The following is a 17,872-nucleotide window of genomic DNA, read 5'->3' on the forward strand; positions in this document are numbered from 1 at the left end:
AGGAAGTTCCACCAATTGCAGAGTTTCAGTCCTAGGGTCTAAAGACACAGTAATGCAAGTGCCAAGTTTGGTGGTCTCTAAATGCAAGAAAACGTATGGTGGGATGAGTTACAGCTGAAGTGGTTATCATAAGCTCGAAATGATGATAAGGGAAGGCTGTGTACAAAGAAGTCTTGTGATAAGTAACACTTGATGTCGAATTGTTTTTTCATTTTTCACAGTTACACAACATCTATAGACTATATAGGAAAGAGATGTTTTGTAATTTACAACGTTTCTTCTACCCCTAAGGTTCTTTTGTTCTCAGACTCCGCAAGAAAAAAATGTGGCTTTGTAGTTGTTTTCTTCAATGTGTTTAAAGAGAAGTCCCAAATTCATTCTTCTCCGTGGTTTATTTTAGACAATATCATCTAATGATCTTTTTTTTACTATTGACCCGATGAAAAAAAAAATTATGACAATTTTGTAGCTTAGATTAATATTCAATGGCCCAAACTTCTTAATTTTTAAAAAACAACTAATAAGACGATTTAACAAAAACAGAGTATTTCTTCGTAACTTGATAGATTTCCAGGCGAGTGAAAAAATGTAAAACCCTAGACAGTTGAAACAGCAACATCTAAAACAGCAACATCTAGAGACGATCAGAGAGAAGAAGAGCGTTGCAAATACTTTGACGTTTCGGAGCTTTCAGTTTTGGGGTTTATGACATTTTCCACAACAGAAGCTTCAAACCCTTTCAACGCCTCCTGACTAAAAATACCAGTGCCAATTGCTCTTACGGTTGCTTCCGCCAAAGTGGAAACTATTGATCTGTCAAGTCTCTTCAAAGAAGACTCGACCATCTCTAGTTCCGGCTTTGTTCGCAAATCCGGAAAAATCTTAAGCAATTCATTCTGCTTATGAAGAAGCTGCCACAAAAAAAAAAATGTCAAATGAATCAAGAGTTTTTTAAACACAGTAAATAACACACACATTAAAAATCAAACTTACCTCTTCCAACTCGGACTGAATTTAGTACACTCAAGTCCCTTTTGATTTCTTTCATTTCACTTTTTAGAATCTCAACAGATTCCACAACTTCTCTAATGGAAGAAAGATTACTATTTAGTATAGACAAACTATACTCATCAACATTGGTTAGCTCACCACCAACATTGGTTGTCTCATTGGTTGGCTCATTTGTTGGCTCATTTGTACCAACATTGGTGGTAGAACTGAGCCAACCAATGAGACAGCCAATGTTGGTAGAACTGTCTCAACCAATAAGACCACCAGTGTTGCTAAAACTGAGCCAACCAATGAGACAGCCAATGTTGGTAGAACTGTCTCAACCAATGAGACCACCAGTGTTGCTAAAACTGAGCCAACCAATGAGACCACCAATGTCGGTACAAATGAGCCAACCAATGTTGGTGGTGAGCTAACCAATGTTGGTGAGAGTGAGACAGCCAACGAGACCACCAGTTTTAGCAACATTGGTTAGCTCACCACCAACATTGGTTGTCTCATTGGTTGGCTCATTTTTTGGCTCATTTGTACCGACATTAGTGGTCTCATTGGTTGGCTCAGTTTTAGCAACACTGGTGGTCTCATTGGTTGAGACAGTTCTACCAACATTGGTTGTCTCATTGGTTGGCTCAGTTCTACCACCAGTGTTGGTCTCATTGGTTGGCTCTGGCTCAGTTCTACCAACACTGGTGGTCTCGTTGGCTGTCTCAGTCTCACCAACATTGGTTGGCTCACGTTGACTTGAGCCAACTCGTCCCTTTCTTTTCCTCCCCTCACCTCGCCTAGTCTGACTTGAGCCAACTCTTCCCTTTCCTATCCTCCCTTGCTGGATCTTTTTCTCCTGCTTTCTCTGGATCTTCCTCTATGTTTTCCTCTGATCGGCTTAGAACTGGATTTGGATTTAAAATTTCCTGACTCTCCCCGATACCCCTTGCATCAGTAACAACTTGATGCTCGTCCATCCCTCCAGCATTTACTTCATCCTGACCTTCCCCGATACCACTTGACTGACTTGCACTCTCAGCATCAGTAACAACTTGATGCTCGTCCATCCCTCTAGCATTTACTTCATCCTGACCTTCCTCGATACCACTTGACTGACTTGCACTCTGAGCATCAGTAACAACTTGATGCTCGTCCATCCCTCCAGCAATTACTTCCTCTGGTTCCTCTACATATATTTCTCCATCTTCATTCCCACCAATGTTTTCCTCAACCTATGGTACTTGTTGTCGCTGTCGAGAAGCATCTTCCGGAAAGAGAAGATAAGCTGGATTGATTGGACGAATTAAGCCATCAAATAACTCCTCAGTGACATTGGCAGGTAAGCCAAAGGAAGTCACCATATGACTCTGTATCTCAGATATTGTAAAGCAGTTTTTAAACAGAACTTTAACTCAACATACACAGGTTGGAATTTTGCATGTCCATCTGCTGTAGCCTCTATAGCTTGATCAATTTTCCTCACACATGACTCAATGAATGAGTCAGCTTCCACTTTATCACTCATCTATTGACAAACTAATGTTAGATGTACAATAGACACAAGATGTAACAACAGCAAAAGTTTGAAAATTTTAACTAACCCTTTGTTGAGCTAATCTGAAGATCTGGTTAACCCTCCTCACATTAAATCTTCCACTGAAGATTTCAGCCAGTTGCTGTTTCAATGAAAACAGTTCATCATCATCATCATGATTTTTAAATCAGAAAGTGTAAAAATAAGGAAAAATAAGGAAAAGAAGCCTACCAGCCTCGTCTTGGAAAGAAAAAGGTTGATTGTTTTGAACCCATCAACACGAATCTGATACAAAACTTCTATGGTTACACCTTCGGCTCCGGCACATACTAAATCTCAAGCAAAAGGACGATATCAAAAGCAAAAAAAAGAAAAAAAAGAACTAACTAAAATCTACACAAAACGAAGAAATAGAAGGGACTTACGTAGCCGAATTGGGACTTCGTTGTTCTCCATAGAAGAATATCAACAAATAATATTTGCCTATGATCTAATATTTTCATGCAAAAGGAGTCAACCAAAGTTAAGCTTAAAATATTTGCCTATATAGCCTATGATAATATTTTTAGAGATATTTGCACTCACACCCACTTTCTCCAACTTTAATCACACATATACCTACTTTTTGTTATTACAGTAAAATCTCTGTAAATTAATACTCTATAAATTAATAAACACTATAAATTAATAAATTTTGCTAGTCCCAAATCGGGATAATGTAAAAAATAACAAAATTCGATAAGATAATAAGATAATAATTTTTTTGAAATCACCATGTAAAATATGGTTCCAATAATATCATAAATTAATAATCATGTAAATTTATATATATATATATATATATATATGCTGATATAGTAAAGTATGTTTCTCTTAAGCCCCATATCTATAAAACAATTGTTATATTGTATCTTCAAACTATAATGATATAAAATATTCTATAACATTTCATAAAACATCTAAAACTTTTTAAAGTTTTTAATTTCTAAATATGCATCATTTACATTTTGATAGATTATTAAAATACGATAATTGATATTCTTATTCATAAATTTGAAAATTTATCTCATGTGTATAAGTGAATTTGTCTATAATATTTGTAATTCATTGTCAATAATATTTTTTAATTATTTCAAATTCAATTCCAATACCATAAAATTTACAACATCCAAAATTCTAATATTATTTTGCAAAAATTGTCTAATTTTTAAAAAAATCAAAAAATTAAAAATATACCTATAAATTAATAATTATTAATTTACACTATAAAATAATAATTATTAATTTATAGATAAATTAATATCACTATAAATTAATAAAATATCTTGGTCCCAACATTATTACTTTATAGAGGTTTTACTGTACTATATTTTTCACTTTAAAATTACTATATACCCCCAACTCTCTTTTCTTTTATTTTATCTTTTATTCCATTTTTTTTACATCAAAGTTAAATTCATAAAATATCCAATTATTCAATTCATCTTTATTTTTTCTCTTTTATTCTTATTTTTCTCTCTCTCTTTTTTCTTTTTCTTGGTAAACATTAACTTTCCTTGTGTGTCCTCTTGTTTATCTTCTCCTTTTATTCTTTCTTCAAAGGCTCTAAGTCTTCCAACTATCTCTTGGAAACTCGTAGTATTGAGGTCCAATACTTGTTTAGAGAGGCAACAAGATGGATAAACTTGTTCCTAGGCACACCGTTTAACAGCTTTTTCACCATCTTAGGCTCGTCAATAGATTGACCTAGTGACACTGCTTGTGTTGCTATCTTCGATAGTTTTTCTGCAAAACTATCAACCTTGTCTGAATCCGCCATATTTATCTTCTCGAAATCAGACATTAGTGTCTGCAAACGTGCCTTTTTGACATGATCAGCTCCCAGGTTTCTAGACTTAAATCGAATTCCAAATATCTTTAGGTGAAGGTAGATCACCAACTTGTAGAATAAGCGATTCTGGAATTGATTGGAATAGTAGTGTCGTTGCAACATCGTTCTTGTCTACATCGGTTGAGCCTGGTTCTATTGTTTCCCAAACCTTTTGAATATGTAGTATGACCTTCATCTTCATAGACCATACCGTGTAGTTCGTAGAGGTAAGTTGAGGACATTGGATCGATACTGCTTTGTCCATCTCCTTTGGACGTGATACATTTGTTAGATCTCCCATTGTTTAGAATCAAATCCACTCCTCAGATTGATTTAAACCTTGTTCTGCTAATCAGATCACAACTTTGATCGATTAACATGGCCTTTATACCAAATAAAAGAAAAGAAGAATTTTGATTATAAAGAATAACTCTCTTTATTTATGTTTAGAAAATCTTTCTCTCAAAACTAAATCACTTCTTAAGCTTTCTCTAATCTCATATTAATGTCACAACTCAACACTTGATATATATAGAAGCTTTCTTATTCCTTTTCCGATTAAAATATAGAACTAGATAACTGCTAACTCTATTTGAACTTATCTTGAGTCTCTCTTATCTTTATCTCTCCATTGTAAAGATAACGTAGACTTCAAGCTTCAAAACTTATCCAACAGATTTTAGTGGTCAAGAAAGTGTTTTCTTCTTTACTTTTGTTTCCTTAGATATTTTACAATGCTTACATGCTAAGATATACCACTATGCCCATTTCTTAGTAAACGAAATCAGCCAATATGTCCTACCCAAAAAAAATAAAAACAGCAAATATGTTCTCAACTATAGATATACCTATACTATTTTTTCAAAAACTATACTAATTTGTTTAGTCATTTAGTGAGTACGATAAACTCTAATGTTCTAATATCGGAATCAGTTATATATAAACTTACAAAAATATTAAAATAGCTATACACAGAAAAAAAAATCACTAGATAACCATTTTTTTTTTTTGCAAAATTTACATATGATATTCAAACTTCAATTGTTTTAACTTATAAGTTTATAACGTTGTCATTGTGTAAAACTTTGTCCCCAAAATTTTTTTTAAAAAAATTGTTTATGTATCTCAAGTTATATATCATGTATTACACTATTAGTCTACTATTATTTGGGTAAAGGTGCACGGTGGCGGTGGCCGAGGTTTTAAAATAATTATAATGACGAGTGGGACTTATAATTTTACAGGTTAGTATGAAAAATTTCATATTCTTAAAATATTCATTAATCCGTATGCAGTACAGAAATAGTTAATAACTCACGTTAAGGATATACTGTAGGTTAGATTTACTTGTTAACTCGATAGGCAAAATATAGTTGGATACTACTTTGATCGCAGTGGCGCTCATGAGTTACGAATATGTTCGGTTAGCGCTTACCGAGTTGTGCTTGAGGCTCACCACTCTCGGTAGTAGACTACTAGTAGTGGTACAAGACGCCAACCGAATTCATAAATTTAGTCCTGTTTGATAAATTTGCAGCTAACCATACGTTACTGTCGATAAAATGATTGCTCTTCGAAACCAATCGTTCAAAGTATTGTAGCACTATGAACTAAAAACGTCGTTGAGTCGTTTAAAATATGTTTAGTTGAATAAAAGAAAAGCCGACAGAACGATTTCAACTAAATACTGATTATAAATATTTTTCTCATCATCTTATTACAAAGAAAATATAGATACTTGCGTGTAATACGGGATTCACCTAATCATTGAATAGAGAGAGGCTTTAGTTTAAAATCACAGCATTATCATGGTCCATGGATTTGGATGCTTAAGAAGCGTGAACGTGTAATTCCTATTAATTATCAAGAATATGTTAACAACTATAAAAATGTAATGACTATATACAAATGTATATATATTGCATAATGCATGTGGTGTATTAATTTGATTATATCTCTATTGTTTTTGTATACTAATGTCAACAACATTTCTTCCGTCCTCACATGGCATATACCATTATTAGTCTATTTGTTATAGGATGACTTTATAAACAACTCTTTGCAGATCTGTCTTTGACTTTTTGTAATATACATTTAATTTACAATCGACCGTTATATAGTAATCGGCTTTGATTAGTAATATTGCACTGCCGTGGTATAATGACGATCTACTCATGTATTCATAATATATTCCGTAATATTCTCGTCGTAGTGTTCATCTTCCATGGCTCTTGTTATTCCGAGAAAGGTACAATATTGCTTTCCTATAGATACCATTCAATGTGTGATGATGATATGTTGGATTCTAGTAGTATTCACTTCAATATTTATGTCTTTTAATTTTGTTTTGGGTGTAAAGCCGCGCATTATACATTTATTAAAGATGCTACGTTGGCACCAAAGCTAGCTCGTTTCGACTACATAATCATCGGAGGAGGAACCGCAGGTTGTGCATTAGCCGCAACGCTCTCTCAAAACGCTAGTGTTTTGGTTCTTGAACGTGGTGGCTCGCCCTATGACAATCCCACGGCCAGTGATATTGGCAACTTTGCCAACACACTCTTAAGCAACACACCGAATTCGTGGTCGCAGCTCTTCGTCTCCGAGGACGGCGTTTACAATACACGGCCACGTGTCCTCGGTGGAGGCTCGGTGATAAACGCAGGATTTTACTCGCGTGCGGGCGATGATTACGTGGAGGAAGCTGAGTGGGAGATGGATGAAGTGAAAGCTGCTTACGAGTGGGTCGAGAAGAAACTTGTGTTCGAGCCACAAGTAATGGGATGGCAATCCGCGTTGAGAGATGGGCTTTTGGAGGCTGGTGAGTTTCCGGACAACGGTTTCACGTACGATCATATCTACGGGACAAAGATTGGTGGTACAATCTTTGACCATGCTGGTCATAGACACACGGCGGCGGATTTGTTAGAATATGCTAATCCGGACACGATTGTTGTTTACTTACATGCTTCTGTTCACAAGATTCTCTTCACCACCAAAGGTACTCAATTCATATTCACATTTTTTTTTTTTTTTGGGTAGGCATAATCACATTTGTTTAGGGGTTTATCGAATAAACTGATTTTAATTTTTTGATTTTCTAAAAGCATTTTTTTTCTATGTTATATCACTTTATAAAATTTGTAATATATGCCTAGAGAATAAAACATAAAAAACGTTATTTTTCCAGACAAAGAGGCATTTTGTTAAAATAATTTTAAAATATAGAAACGAGTAAGTAATTTTAAATTAAGCCAATCAATGATAGTTTGTTGAAAGAAAAAAAAAGTATATTTAAAATCTAGCTAGACATTGAATTGGTTGATAGTTTACGAGTAATGAATGGTCAAGTATTAATGGACAACCTGATTTATTGACTTTTTTTTTTTCGTTTTCACTTAATTTATGATTTAGTTAATTTAACGAATGATTCTTAGTTAAATTTACTTGAAACAAAAATCATCTTTAAAATATAATAAAATAGGTAGCCAAAAACCAAAAGCGTACCAAGTGATATTTGAAGACGCAAATGGAGTGTTCCACAAGGTAGAGCTAGCAAATAACGCAATGAACGAAGTGATTTTGTCAGCTGGAGCCATGGGTAGTCCGCAACTGTTGATGCTGAGTGGCGTGGGTCCTGAAGCCCATCTTGCTGCTCGTGGCGTGAAACCACTCGTTCTAGACTACCCCATGGTTGGGCAGGGAATGGCTGATAATCCCCTTAACCCCTTACTCATCCCTTCTCCTCAATCTTTAGAAGTATCCCTTGTACAAGCTGTTGGGATCACAAAGTTTGATAGTTACATCGAAGGTGCAAGTGGTTTGAGTCTCTCTTTTGATTTGACCCGTAGGTTTTTCGATGGTGTTTTAAATCTTTTTAACGAGGTATATATATAACATAAATATATTTAAAGGCTTATAAGTTATAAGATTATATTTTTTTTATTTAACTATGGTACGTTTATGCAGACAAGCCATACTACGTCTAGGAAAGTCCTGACCAAGTCTATCGTAAACTTTTTAAAACCCTTGGATCTTGGATTGAACGTGATGATCAATGGGGGTATAATAATCCAAAAGGTAGATGGACCAGCCTCGAGAGGACACATGGAGCTCCGGAACAGTAACCCTCACGATAACCCTTCAGTGACATTCAACTACTATCAAGAACCAGAGGATTTGAACAAGTGTGTTGAAGGGGTTGAGACCATTATTAAAGTGATAAATTCCAAGGCTTTCTCGAAGTACAAGTACCCTGGTGTGACCGGGCATGAATTGTTAGGTCTCATGTTGGGCCTTCCCACCAATCTGAGGCCGAGGCACTTGAGCTCAGTTTTCGACTTGAAGCAGTTTTGCATCGACACTGTGATGACTATATGGCATTACCATGGAGGTTGCCAAGTTGGAAGAGTGGTTGACAAGAATTACAATGTCATAGGCATTGATGCCTTAAGGGTCATTGATGGATCCACATTTCTCAAGTCTCCGGGGACTAATCCCCAAGCCACAGTCATGATGCTCGGAAGGTAAGCACCAAAACCATCACAATATCCATAAGGAATATATGATTATATTGTTGGACTACTATGTTTGTTGGAAAATGATTGTTGGACTACTATGTTTAGGTACATGGGGCAGAAAATTCTTAGGGAAAGGGCCGCTTTCCACGAAAAATAGCAAGAAGCCTAAGGTTCTAAATTGAGATTGTTGCTAGGTGAATTTGCATTCTTTCTGGATCAAACAATGAGAGCCCAACTGTCGTGACTAGGTTTAAAATATTTTGCTTTTATTTTGTTGGTGATTAGTAGTTAGTACATTGCATTACAAGAACCAAAAAGGGAAAGAGTAAGAGAGGAGACGAAAGTTTTTGTACCTGTCAAAACAAAGACATTTAAACCACAAATCGTATTAGGATTGAAATGGTAAAATCTCAAACTGAGGAAATAACAAACCGGATAAGGAAGAAACCCCAAAAGAATACGAAGGTAAGACGGGCACTTCACGCTGCGTTGGTAGTTTTGTGTTGTACAAGATGTGAAGTTATTTACAAAGAACGAGAGTGGTGATTGATGTTGATTATTGATTTATCTTTTTAACTCAAACATTTCTTATTTAGTATTTGCAAAACAAGTGTTAATCTTTTAAATAATCTGAAGTTACATTGTTAGCTTAAGTTGATGCCTTTCTTTGGTCTTAACTTTTAAGAGGAAGCAATAAAGACTTTAATCAGTTTAATTATGGTACGTACTGACTATTTGTTTTTCTAAAATAAACTGTTTTAAGAGAAATTTTAACTCAATGGCAAAAGTTGAATGATATTAAGAAAATAGCAATAGGAGCAGATAAATTATTTGTTAATTAGTTTTTAAATTTGGACAAGTTTGATTTTATATTTGATAAATTTAACGCTAATATAAAAATAAAATATAGAAAATTACTCATAACCTAATAGTTAAATTAAGGATAATCTTACATAATAATATTTTTATGTTCCGATGTTATTTGCTACAAAAAAAAAAAAAAAAATAGAAAAGTAATAACTGTGGTTTCTTGATTTTGTGTGTGTGTGTGTGTGTGTGTGTGTATCTCAGTACGAAATCGTTTGGTTAGAAGAAAAAAACCCATAAATTGGGGAACTAATCAAATTTGAACAAAGGGCTCATACCTCATCTTGTTATATATAGTAGTGTTTCTTTTAATCTCCAAAAGATATAGAACATTGGGAATCTACTCTTAAACTGCGCGCAATGGATTTTCATATTTTTTGTTTTATTCTGGTCATTTTTATATTCCACAGCCCATGTTATTCCGATAAAGGTACAATCATATATAATGGTTAATTAGTAGTTACCATTCATCATGGACATGTCAATAACATTCCACCTGTCACGTCATGTTAATTTTTCAAAAATCGTCTAATGTCAAAACAGGGAATTACGGATTTATGAAAGATGCAACAGTAGCACCAAGTTATGCTCGCTTCGACTACATAGTCATCGGAGGAGGAACCTCCGGTTGTGCAATAGCCGCAACGCTATCTCAAAACGCTAACGTTTTGGTTCTTGAACGCGGCGGCTCTCCTTATGACAATCTTGCGGCTACCAATATTGAAAACTTCGCCAACATACTCTTAAACACCACACCAAAAGCTTGGTCGCAGCTTTTCATCTCCGAGGACGGCGTTTACAACCATCGTGCACGCGTCCTCGGTGGAGACTCGGTGCTGAACGCTGGGTTTTACTCACGTGCCGAGGAGTCTTACGTGAAGATGGCTGAGTGGGACAATGAGGAAGTGGAAGATGCTTACCAGTGGGTCGAGACGAAACTTGTGTTCAAGCCACAAGTGATGGGATGGCAATCGGCACTTAAAAATGGGCTTTTGGAAGCTGGAGTGGTTCCATACAACGGTTTCACGTACCTTCATATCAATGGGACTAAGATCGGCGGTACGATCTTTGATCCTGCCGGCCATAGACACTCAGCTGCAAATCTGTTAGCGTATGCTAATCCGGACGGGATTGTTGTCTACTTGCACGCTCTTGTCCACAAGATCCTCTTCACCACCACTAGAGGTAGTTTGATGTTTATATAGTTTCACATTCACATTTTGTCTTTTGTTTTTTAATAAACTTTGGATATGAAAACTCTGTTTTGGACAGAAGGAGAGAGGCCTAAGGCGTACGGGATAGTATATCAGGACGAGAATGGAGTGTTCCACAAGGCAGAGCTGGCAAAGAACGCAATGAACGAGGTGATTTTGTCTGCGGGAGCCATTGGTAGCCCGCAACTATTGATGATGAGTGGTGTGGGTCCTAAGGCTCATCTTGAGTCCCATAGGGTGGATACGGTGGTCCTCGATCAACCCATGGTTGGGCAAGGGATGGGAGATAATCCGATGAACGCTGCGATCGTCCCTTCTCCTCAACCTGTAGAACTGTCCCTCGTGCAGGTCGTTGGAATCACTAAGTTCTATGATTTCATTGAAGGAGGAAGTGGCTTAAACGTCTCTTTTAACTTGACCCATAAATTATTCGATGGTATGTTGGATCTTCTCAACCAGGTACATGCAATATATTATATATACACTTAAAAAGTTATTATAACTTGTTACTCAAATCATGCATGAGACTTTATGTGTACCTTTCTTCACGACGCATTATGCATGCAGAGGCTTCGATTGAACATAATTGAAAATGCGGGCGTGGTCTTCCACAAAGTAGACGGACCGGTCTCAAGAGGTTACTTAGAACTCCGGAACTTAAATCCAGATGATAACCCTTCAGTGACATTCAACTACTACCGAGAACCAGAAGATCTTAAGAGATGTGTTAAGGGACTTGAAACAATTATTAAAGTGATAAACTCCAAGGCCTTCTCCAAGTACAAGTACCCAGGTGTGACCGCACGTGAGCTGCTAAATGTCATGTTGGGTCTTCCCATCAATCTGAGGCCAAGGCACGAGACCTCAACGTTCAACTTGACGCAGTTTTGCATTGACACAGTGATGACTATTTGGCATTACCATGGAGGTTGCCAAGTTGGAAGAGTGGTCGACAAGGATTACAAAGTCTTAGGCATAGATGCCTTAAGGGTCATTGATGGATCAACATTTCTCAAGTCTCCGGGAACTAATCCACAGGCCACGGTCATGATGCTCGGAAGGTGAAACCGCTTGATACCAAATGATCATGTATGATTTGTTCGAGATATGATTGTTGAACTTAAGTGTTATATGTTTAGGTACATGGGGCAAAGGATTCTTCGAGAGAGAGCTGCTTTGCGAGAAAAAGATTCGATCGCTTCTCCAACTAAAGATGAAACCAGTATTTGCTATTCATCATCCAACAAGAAGAAAATCTGAAAAAAAAAAAAAAAAAAAAGTAGCATAATCAGTAGTGTATATTGTATATCACATATTTCATAAATAAAAACCATATTAATTTAATTATAATGATTTACTAATAAATATTAATAAATTTCTTGTTAAATCTATTTCAAAAATACAAAATTACAAATATAATTTCAGGTCATTTTACATTTCACCAACCACATTACAACACTGACGTTTCATGCTACTCACATTAACTCGATGCTCATATGCACCAAGACCATGATCTGGGCTTATATGGGCCTACATTGGGCTTGAAATAACAGACGGTTCAATAAGTAAACCGGAATAAATATCAATTTATTCAGAGTGGGATCAACACAACGCAAACGCATTCTCTCTCTCCATCGTCAACGATTTGTTAGGGTTTATCATCGAGGCGGAGGAGGAGAGCGATTTCTAAAAAAAGTCGACTACAATGGCTGACGAAGATTACAACGAAGTCGATGACTTGGGGTAATTCTCCTCTCCTGCTCTCTCTCTCTCTCTCTCTCTCTCTATTCATTTTTTTTGTGACTCGATTTCAAAAAGATTCGATCTTTTTTTCTCGATGAATTCGTAAACAATTCAGAGCAAAATTTGGATTAGTCTATTGTCTCTAAATTAACAGTTTTTATAAATGGGTTTCCTCCGATGAAACCTTTAGCTTCGGTTTTGTTCGGCTTAGCATTTAAGGTAGAAACCCTAATTTCATCGGCGTTTGATTGAGAAAAAAAAGCAAGGCGCTTTTTTTCTTGTGAAATCTCAGACTGAATTCTTACTAATTGTTTGATTGTGTGACTTTCAATTGCAGATATGAGGATGAGCCAGTGGAGCCAGAGATTGAAGTAAGCTAAAGTTTCTTTCTTTGTAGAAGAGACATTGATGTTGCTTATTATTGATACAACCTTCTGTTTTCTGATTGTTGTGTGTGTAGGAAGGAGTAGAGGAAGATGCTGATATGAAAGAGGAGGATATCAATGGTGAGCCAATTGAAACAGAAGATAAGGTTGAAACGGAAGCTGTACAACGTCCACGGAAAACGTCCAAGTTTATGACCAAGTATGAGCGTGCACGTATCCTCGGCACTCGTGCTTTGCAGATTAGGTATGGTTCTTTTGTTTCTTCCCCTTCAAATTTCATGAGTATCATCACAACTATGTATTCCTTATCTAGGAGGTCTTCATTTTGTCAAGAAATTATCATCATTTTTGTAAAAACCTTGTTGAGAGTACTTGGTTAGTTAGACTTAGACCAATCTTTGTACTGTCAAGAAGGCTCGAAAAGTTTGATTTACTGGTTTTTGTCTGATACAGCATGAATGCTCCTGTCATGGTCGAGCTAGAGGGTGAGACTGATCCTCTTGAGGTATGCTATTTCCTTCCTTGTTGTTGTTTTCTGACATGTTCTGTTTGTCAGTAAACTTAGATATATCGAAGGCTTGAGCTAATTTATTATGATTTGGCTTTAGATTGCAATGAAGGAGCTTAGGCAAAGGAAGATTCCATTCACTATCAGACGCTATCTACCTGATGGAAGGTGAACATTGCAACAATCTTCATCAAAATTCAGAGTTTTTGAGCTTATATTCTTCTCTTCAATCACTTTGATCTCTTCTTCTCTTGTGACTAACTGTATGACTCTGACTCAGTTTCGAGGAATGGGGAGTTGATGAACTGATCGTTGAAGACTCATGGAAGCGTCAAGTCGGTGGTGATTGAGAATCTGACCAGAAAGTGAGAGAGAGAGAACTCTGTATGTATTTTGCTTGCTTTTGCCCTCATATGGATGTTAAATCTCTGATACTTTAATCACTGAAACTTATGTGTACTGCCGACTTAGTTGTTGGTTTTTATATTCCGAGACTTTGCAAAAACCAGAAGTCCCAAAGTTCAGTAGTTCCAGCATTATTATACATAATAGAAACAGAACATGGACAGATGTACACATTCAGCCTATTTAAGTTCATCATACATTTGATTAAATCAATTCCAAGATCAAGATTTTTCAAAGCAAATGTCTCTAAGTAATATCTTATGATTCATCATCCTTTTTGCGGTAAGTTGCCCTCTCTTGAAGAATCCTTTGGCCCATATACCTACACATAACATGAAGACATTCAGTTAATCAAATCTTGGAACATATTTTGGATCATTCCATTATTTGGTTTATGCATTTACCTTCCAAGCATCATAACAGTAGCTTGAGGGTTAGTCCCAGGAGACTTGAGAAATGTGGATCCATCAATGACCCTTAATGAATCAAGGCCTAAGACTCTGTAATTCTTGTCAACCACTCTTCCAACTTGGCAACCTCCATGGTAATGCCATATAGTCATCACAGTGTCGAAGCAAAACTGCTTCAAATTGAATGATGAGGTTAAGTGCCTCGGCCTTAGATTGGTGGGAACGCTAAGTATTAAATCGAGCAGGCCTTTTATGGTCGCGTCCGGGTACTTGAATTTGGAGAATGCCTTGGAACTGATCACTTTAATAATGGTGTTGATCCCTTCAACACATTTCTTTAGATCCTCTGGATCTTGATAGTAGTTGAACCTCACTGAAGGATTATCATCTGGATTTGTGTTCCTTAGCTCCAAATGACCTCTCGAGACCGGTCCTGCGATTTTCTGAAGGATCAAACCGGCTCTCGTGGTCGCATTCAATAGAGGATCCATGGATTTGAAAAAATCTGTAATGGACTGGGTCGACAATGTTGGAGATGTGGTACTAGCAGTACGACTTGCCTGCATCTTACACAACGAAAGAAGACAGATTTAACATATAGTTTCATAAGTATAAAGAATAGTTTGATAACATAAAATGTGTTAATAGTATATTTATATTATACCTCGTTGAAATAGTTCAAAACACCATCGAAAAATTTACGGGTCCAACTATAAGTGAAGATGACGCCACTTGCTCCTTCAATGTAACTATCAAACTTTGTGATCCCAACGACTTGTATTAGAGAAACCTCGACAGGCGTAGGAGAAGGAATAAAGATTGCATTCATCGGATTATCTCCCATCCCTTGCCCTACCATCGGATGGTCTAAGACCACGGGTTTAATCCCGTGAGCCGCGAGATGAGCCGTTGGACCTATGCCGCTCAGCATCAACAACTGCGGGCTCCCGATAGCACCCGCGGACAAAATCACCTCGTTCATTGCGTTCTTCTCTAACTCTACCTTGTGTAACACTCCGTTTGCGTCTTGAAATATAACTCCGTATGCTTTTGGCCTTGGCCTTCCTGTCTAAAACGTAGTTTTTGTATCTTTTAGTGGAAGTGGACATATAAAACCAAACCAAACTAAATCTAAACTGTATAGTGTATTGATGACTACCCCAACTACATACTTAAAGCTCTCATTTTTTAATATCCTCTCCGTTTCAAAATATAGAGCTAAAACACGCATATTAAGAAATAACTACTTTAAAAAAGTTTAACCAATCATACACAATACTACATAACATAAAATATGAAATTAATCTAAAAGTTGAATAAAAACTTGAAAACATCCTATATTATGAAACAAAAATATTTCTCTAAACATCTTATATTATGAAACGGATGGAGTGTATACAACAGCTTAATATGGTTTATATGACCACCCTAATTATATAGATGACCGTTTCTATAAAGACATAAACAAAAAACAAATGTGTAAAAGAATCAAATACCTTTGGTGGTGAAGAGAATCTTGTGAACAGAAGCGTGCAAGTAGACAACAATGGTCTCCGGCTTAGCATATTCCAACAAATCAGCCGCAGTGTGTCTATGACCAGCACGGTCAAAGATCGTACCACCGACCTTAGTCCCGTTGATATGATCGTACGTGAAACCATTATACGGAAACTCACCAGCCTCTAAAAGCCCATCTTTTAACGCCGTTTGCCATCCCATCATGGGCGGTTGAAACGCTATTTTTTTCTCGACCCACTCATAAGCAGCTTCAACTTCATCGCTCTTCCACTCAGCCTCCTTCACGTACTCATCTCCCGCACGTGTGTAGAATCCGGCGTTTAACACCGAGCCTCCACCGAGGACGCGGGCACGTGTGTTGTAAACTCCGTCCTCGGATACAAAAAGCTGCGACCACGATTTGGGAGATGTGTTTGAGAGTGTGTTGGCGAAGTTTCCGATATCTGTGGCCGTCGGATTATCGTAAGGAGCGCCGCCTCGTTCGAGAACCAAAACGCTAGCGTTTTGAGATAGCGTTGCGGCTAACGCGCAACCGGAGGTTCCTCCTCCGATGATTATGTAGTCGAACCGAGCGAACATTGGTGCAAGTATTGCATCTTTCATAAAACTGTAATAGCCAGCTTCACGTAAAAAATAACAATTTTCACTATTTATTAATACGATAAGTTTCAAAATGCTAATTAATATATATCGTCACACATTGAGTGATACGTAAAAAAAACAATACCTTGATCTGGAAAACACAAGGCATGGGAGATGAATGTTACGACGAGAACAATGCGACCTAACCATAATATTTGTAAACCCATTACGGTGAAAGATTATGTTTGAATCTTTTATATTTAGATTAGAACAAAAAATAAGAATAGGTTTGATAGAGTTTATATAAGATGATGCATGAGCCTCTTTTCGTTCGTCTTTATGAGAGGAAGCTTTTATGGTTCACCAACACTTATTTATTGGTCCTAGATACATTCAAAGATTTTAGGGTCTTGGTTAATTTTTTTTGTTTTTTTTAAATTAAAGAAGGGATGTTCTTGTTTCTAGTTATGTGAATCTTTTTGCAACTATATAAATTTCCTCAATCGTAATATATATGAAGTTACAAAAATAATATTACTGTTCCATGAAAGTCTTGACTCATCAACAATTTAGTATTCGTTTATTCTCTTACATGTAAAGATCTTATCCCAACCACCTACTAATGAGTAATGACAACATGCATAAAAAATCTTAGTGCACTACTTCTTTTTACAAATTATATACCACACAAGAAGACATTTGAAACACATTTTGCATGTATTTTATAGCAATATAGGTTTATCATTAATATGTAGATCTATCAAAATCTACATAGATAGTTAAAATACGATGACAGTTTTATGTGTAAATTTGTATATGAAACAGTACTATTCAAAATGTGCTATCTATCTACCCAAATTCCATAAATTTATTACGAAATACAAAATAAGCAGTTGCCAGTTGGGGAATGTACTAATGTCCCTTGTTAAGAGAAATAGGAGTTAATGAGTTATGCAAAAGTCACTTAATTGCTAATTTCGTTACAAGTTTGAACTTGGTATATGTCTAAGACTGAGAGCATAACAAAGTTCACAACACCGTCAAAAATAGAAAGAAGTTAGCTCCAACTACGGACTGCCCACTACTTTGTTTATATATAAGGGATACGTTTATCCAATTCTCTTTATTAAAGTTTTTGCTTATAAAAAACGTGCATTTTTCATTAACTGAATTATATAGTAATCTATTCATGGGAATGTTTATGAGTTATGATGGATTTAGTGGTTCAGGGATCTAAACGTATCGAGTAACGTTGGAATGACATCTACCGATCGATCTATCTAACTTTTCTGAGCCTACCTTTTGTTGCCGGGCCTCAA

At 36.4% G+C, this 17,872-nt stretch overlaps 4 protein-coding genes across 15 annotated transcripts; 3 read left to right on the top strand and 1 right to left on the bottom strand.

Moving 5' to 3' along the window:
- Positions 1-6,508: 6,508 nt before the first annotated feature.
- LOC104725701 (protein HOTHEAD-like) lies at positions 6,509-9,518 on the top strand. Its single transcript, XM_019232293.2, has 5 exons — positions 6,509-6,648; positions 6,760-7,401; positions 7,885-8,285; positions 8,370-8,926; positions 9,026-9,518. The coding sequence occupies exons 1-5, from the start codon at positions 6,561-6,563 to the stop codon at positions 9,075-9,077; spliced, it is 1,740 nt and encodes a 579-aa protein (XP_019087838.2). The 5' UTR covers positions 6,509-6,560; the 3' UTR covers positions 9,078-9,518.
- Positions 9,519-9,904: 386 nt separating this feature from the next.
- On the top strand, positions 9,905-12,345 carry LOC104725702 (protein HOTHEAD-like). Of its 3 annotated transcripts, none has more exons than XM_019232291.2 (5): positions 9,905-10,217; positions 10,331-10,972; positions 11,060-11,460; positions 11,569-12,062; positions 12,141-12,345. In XM_019232291.2, the coding sequence occupies exons 1-5, from the start codon at positions 10,148-10,150 to the stop codon at positions 12,259-12,261; spliced, it is 1,728 nt and encodes a 575-aa protein (XP_019087836.2). In that variant the 5' UTR covers positions 9,905-10,147; the 3' UTR covers positions 12,262-12,345. The 3 variants fall into 3 exon arrangements, with proteins under 3 accessions (XP_019087836.2, XP_087332260.1, XP_087332259.1); XM_087476133.1 differs by having other exon boundaries at positions 10,059-10,217; positions 11,063-11,460; XM_087476134.1 differs by lacking the exon at positions 12,141-12,345 and having other exon boundaries at positions 9,961-10,217; positions 11,569-12,066.
- A 211-nt stretch (positions 12,346-12,556) lies between these two features.
- On the top strand, positions 12,557-14,143 carry LOC104725704 (DNA-directed RNA polymerases II, IV and V subunit 6A). 3 transcript variants are annotated; one of them, XM_010444406.3, is made up of 6 exons: positions 12,557-12,744; positions 13,082-13,115; positions 13,205-13,374; positions 13,584-13,635; positions 13,739-13,806; positions 13,919-14,143. In XM_010444406.3, exons 1-6 carry the CDS (start codon positions 12,707-12,709, stop codon positions 13,986-13,988), a joined length of 432 nt encoding a protein of 143 aa, XP_010442708.1. In that variant the 5' UTR covers positions 12,557-12,706; the 3' UTR covers positions 13,989-14,143. The 3 variants fall into 3 exon arrangements, 2 of the variants coding, with proteins under 2 accessions (XP_010442708.1, XP_087332261.1); XM_087476135.1 differs by having other exon boundaries at positions 12,584-12,744; positions 13,584-13,615; XR_015572976.1 differs by lacking the exon at positions 13,584-13,635 and having other exon boundaries at positions 12,584-12,744.
- Positions 14,144-14,148: 5 nt separating this feature from the next.
- Positions 14,149-16,936, bottom strand: LOC104725703 (protein HOTHEAD-like). Of its 8 annotated transcripts, none has more exons than XM_010444404.3 (5): positions 16,699-16,936; positions 15,950-16,591; positions 15,118-15,518; positions 14,448-15,019; positions 14,149-14,365 (listed from the first exon to the last, which is right to left on the bottom strand). In XM_010444404.3, exons 1-5 carry the CDS (start codon positions 16,778-16,780, stop codon positions 14,302-14,304), a joined length of 1,761 nt encoding a protein of 586 aa, XP_010442706.1. In that variant the 5' UTR covers positions 16,781-16,936; the 3' UTR covers positions 14,149-14,301. The 8 variants fall into 8 exon arrangements, with proteins under 8 accessions (XP_010442706.1, XP_087332254.1, XP_087332253.1 ...); XM_087476128.1 differs by having other exon boundaries at positions 14,448-15,013; positions 15,950-16,578; positions 16,699-16,877; XM_087476127.1 differs by having other exon boundaries at positions 15,950-16,578; positions 16,699-16,877.
- Positions 16,937-17,872: the final 936 nt, after the last annotated feature.

The sequence above is a fragment of the Camelina sativa genome, chromosome 11 (assembly GCF_030686135.1).
Source record: "Camelina sativa cultivar CO46 ecotype springtype chromosome 11, ASM3068613v1".
Lineage (NCBI taxonomy): Eukaryota > Viridiplantae > Streptophyta > Magnoliopsida > Brassicales > Brassicaceae > Camelina > Camelina sativa.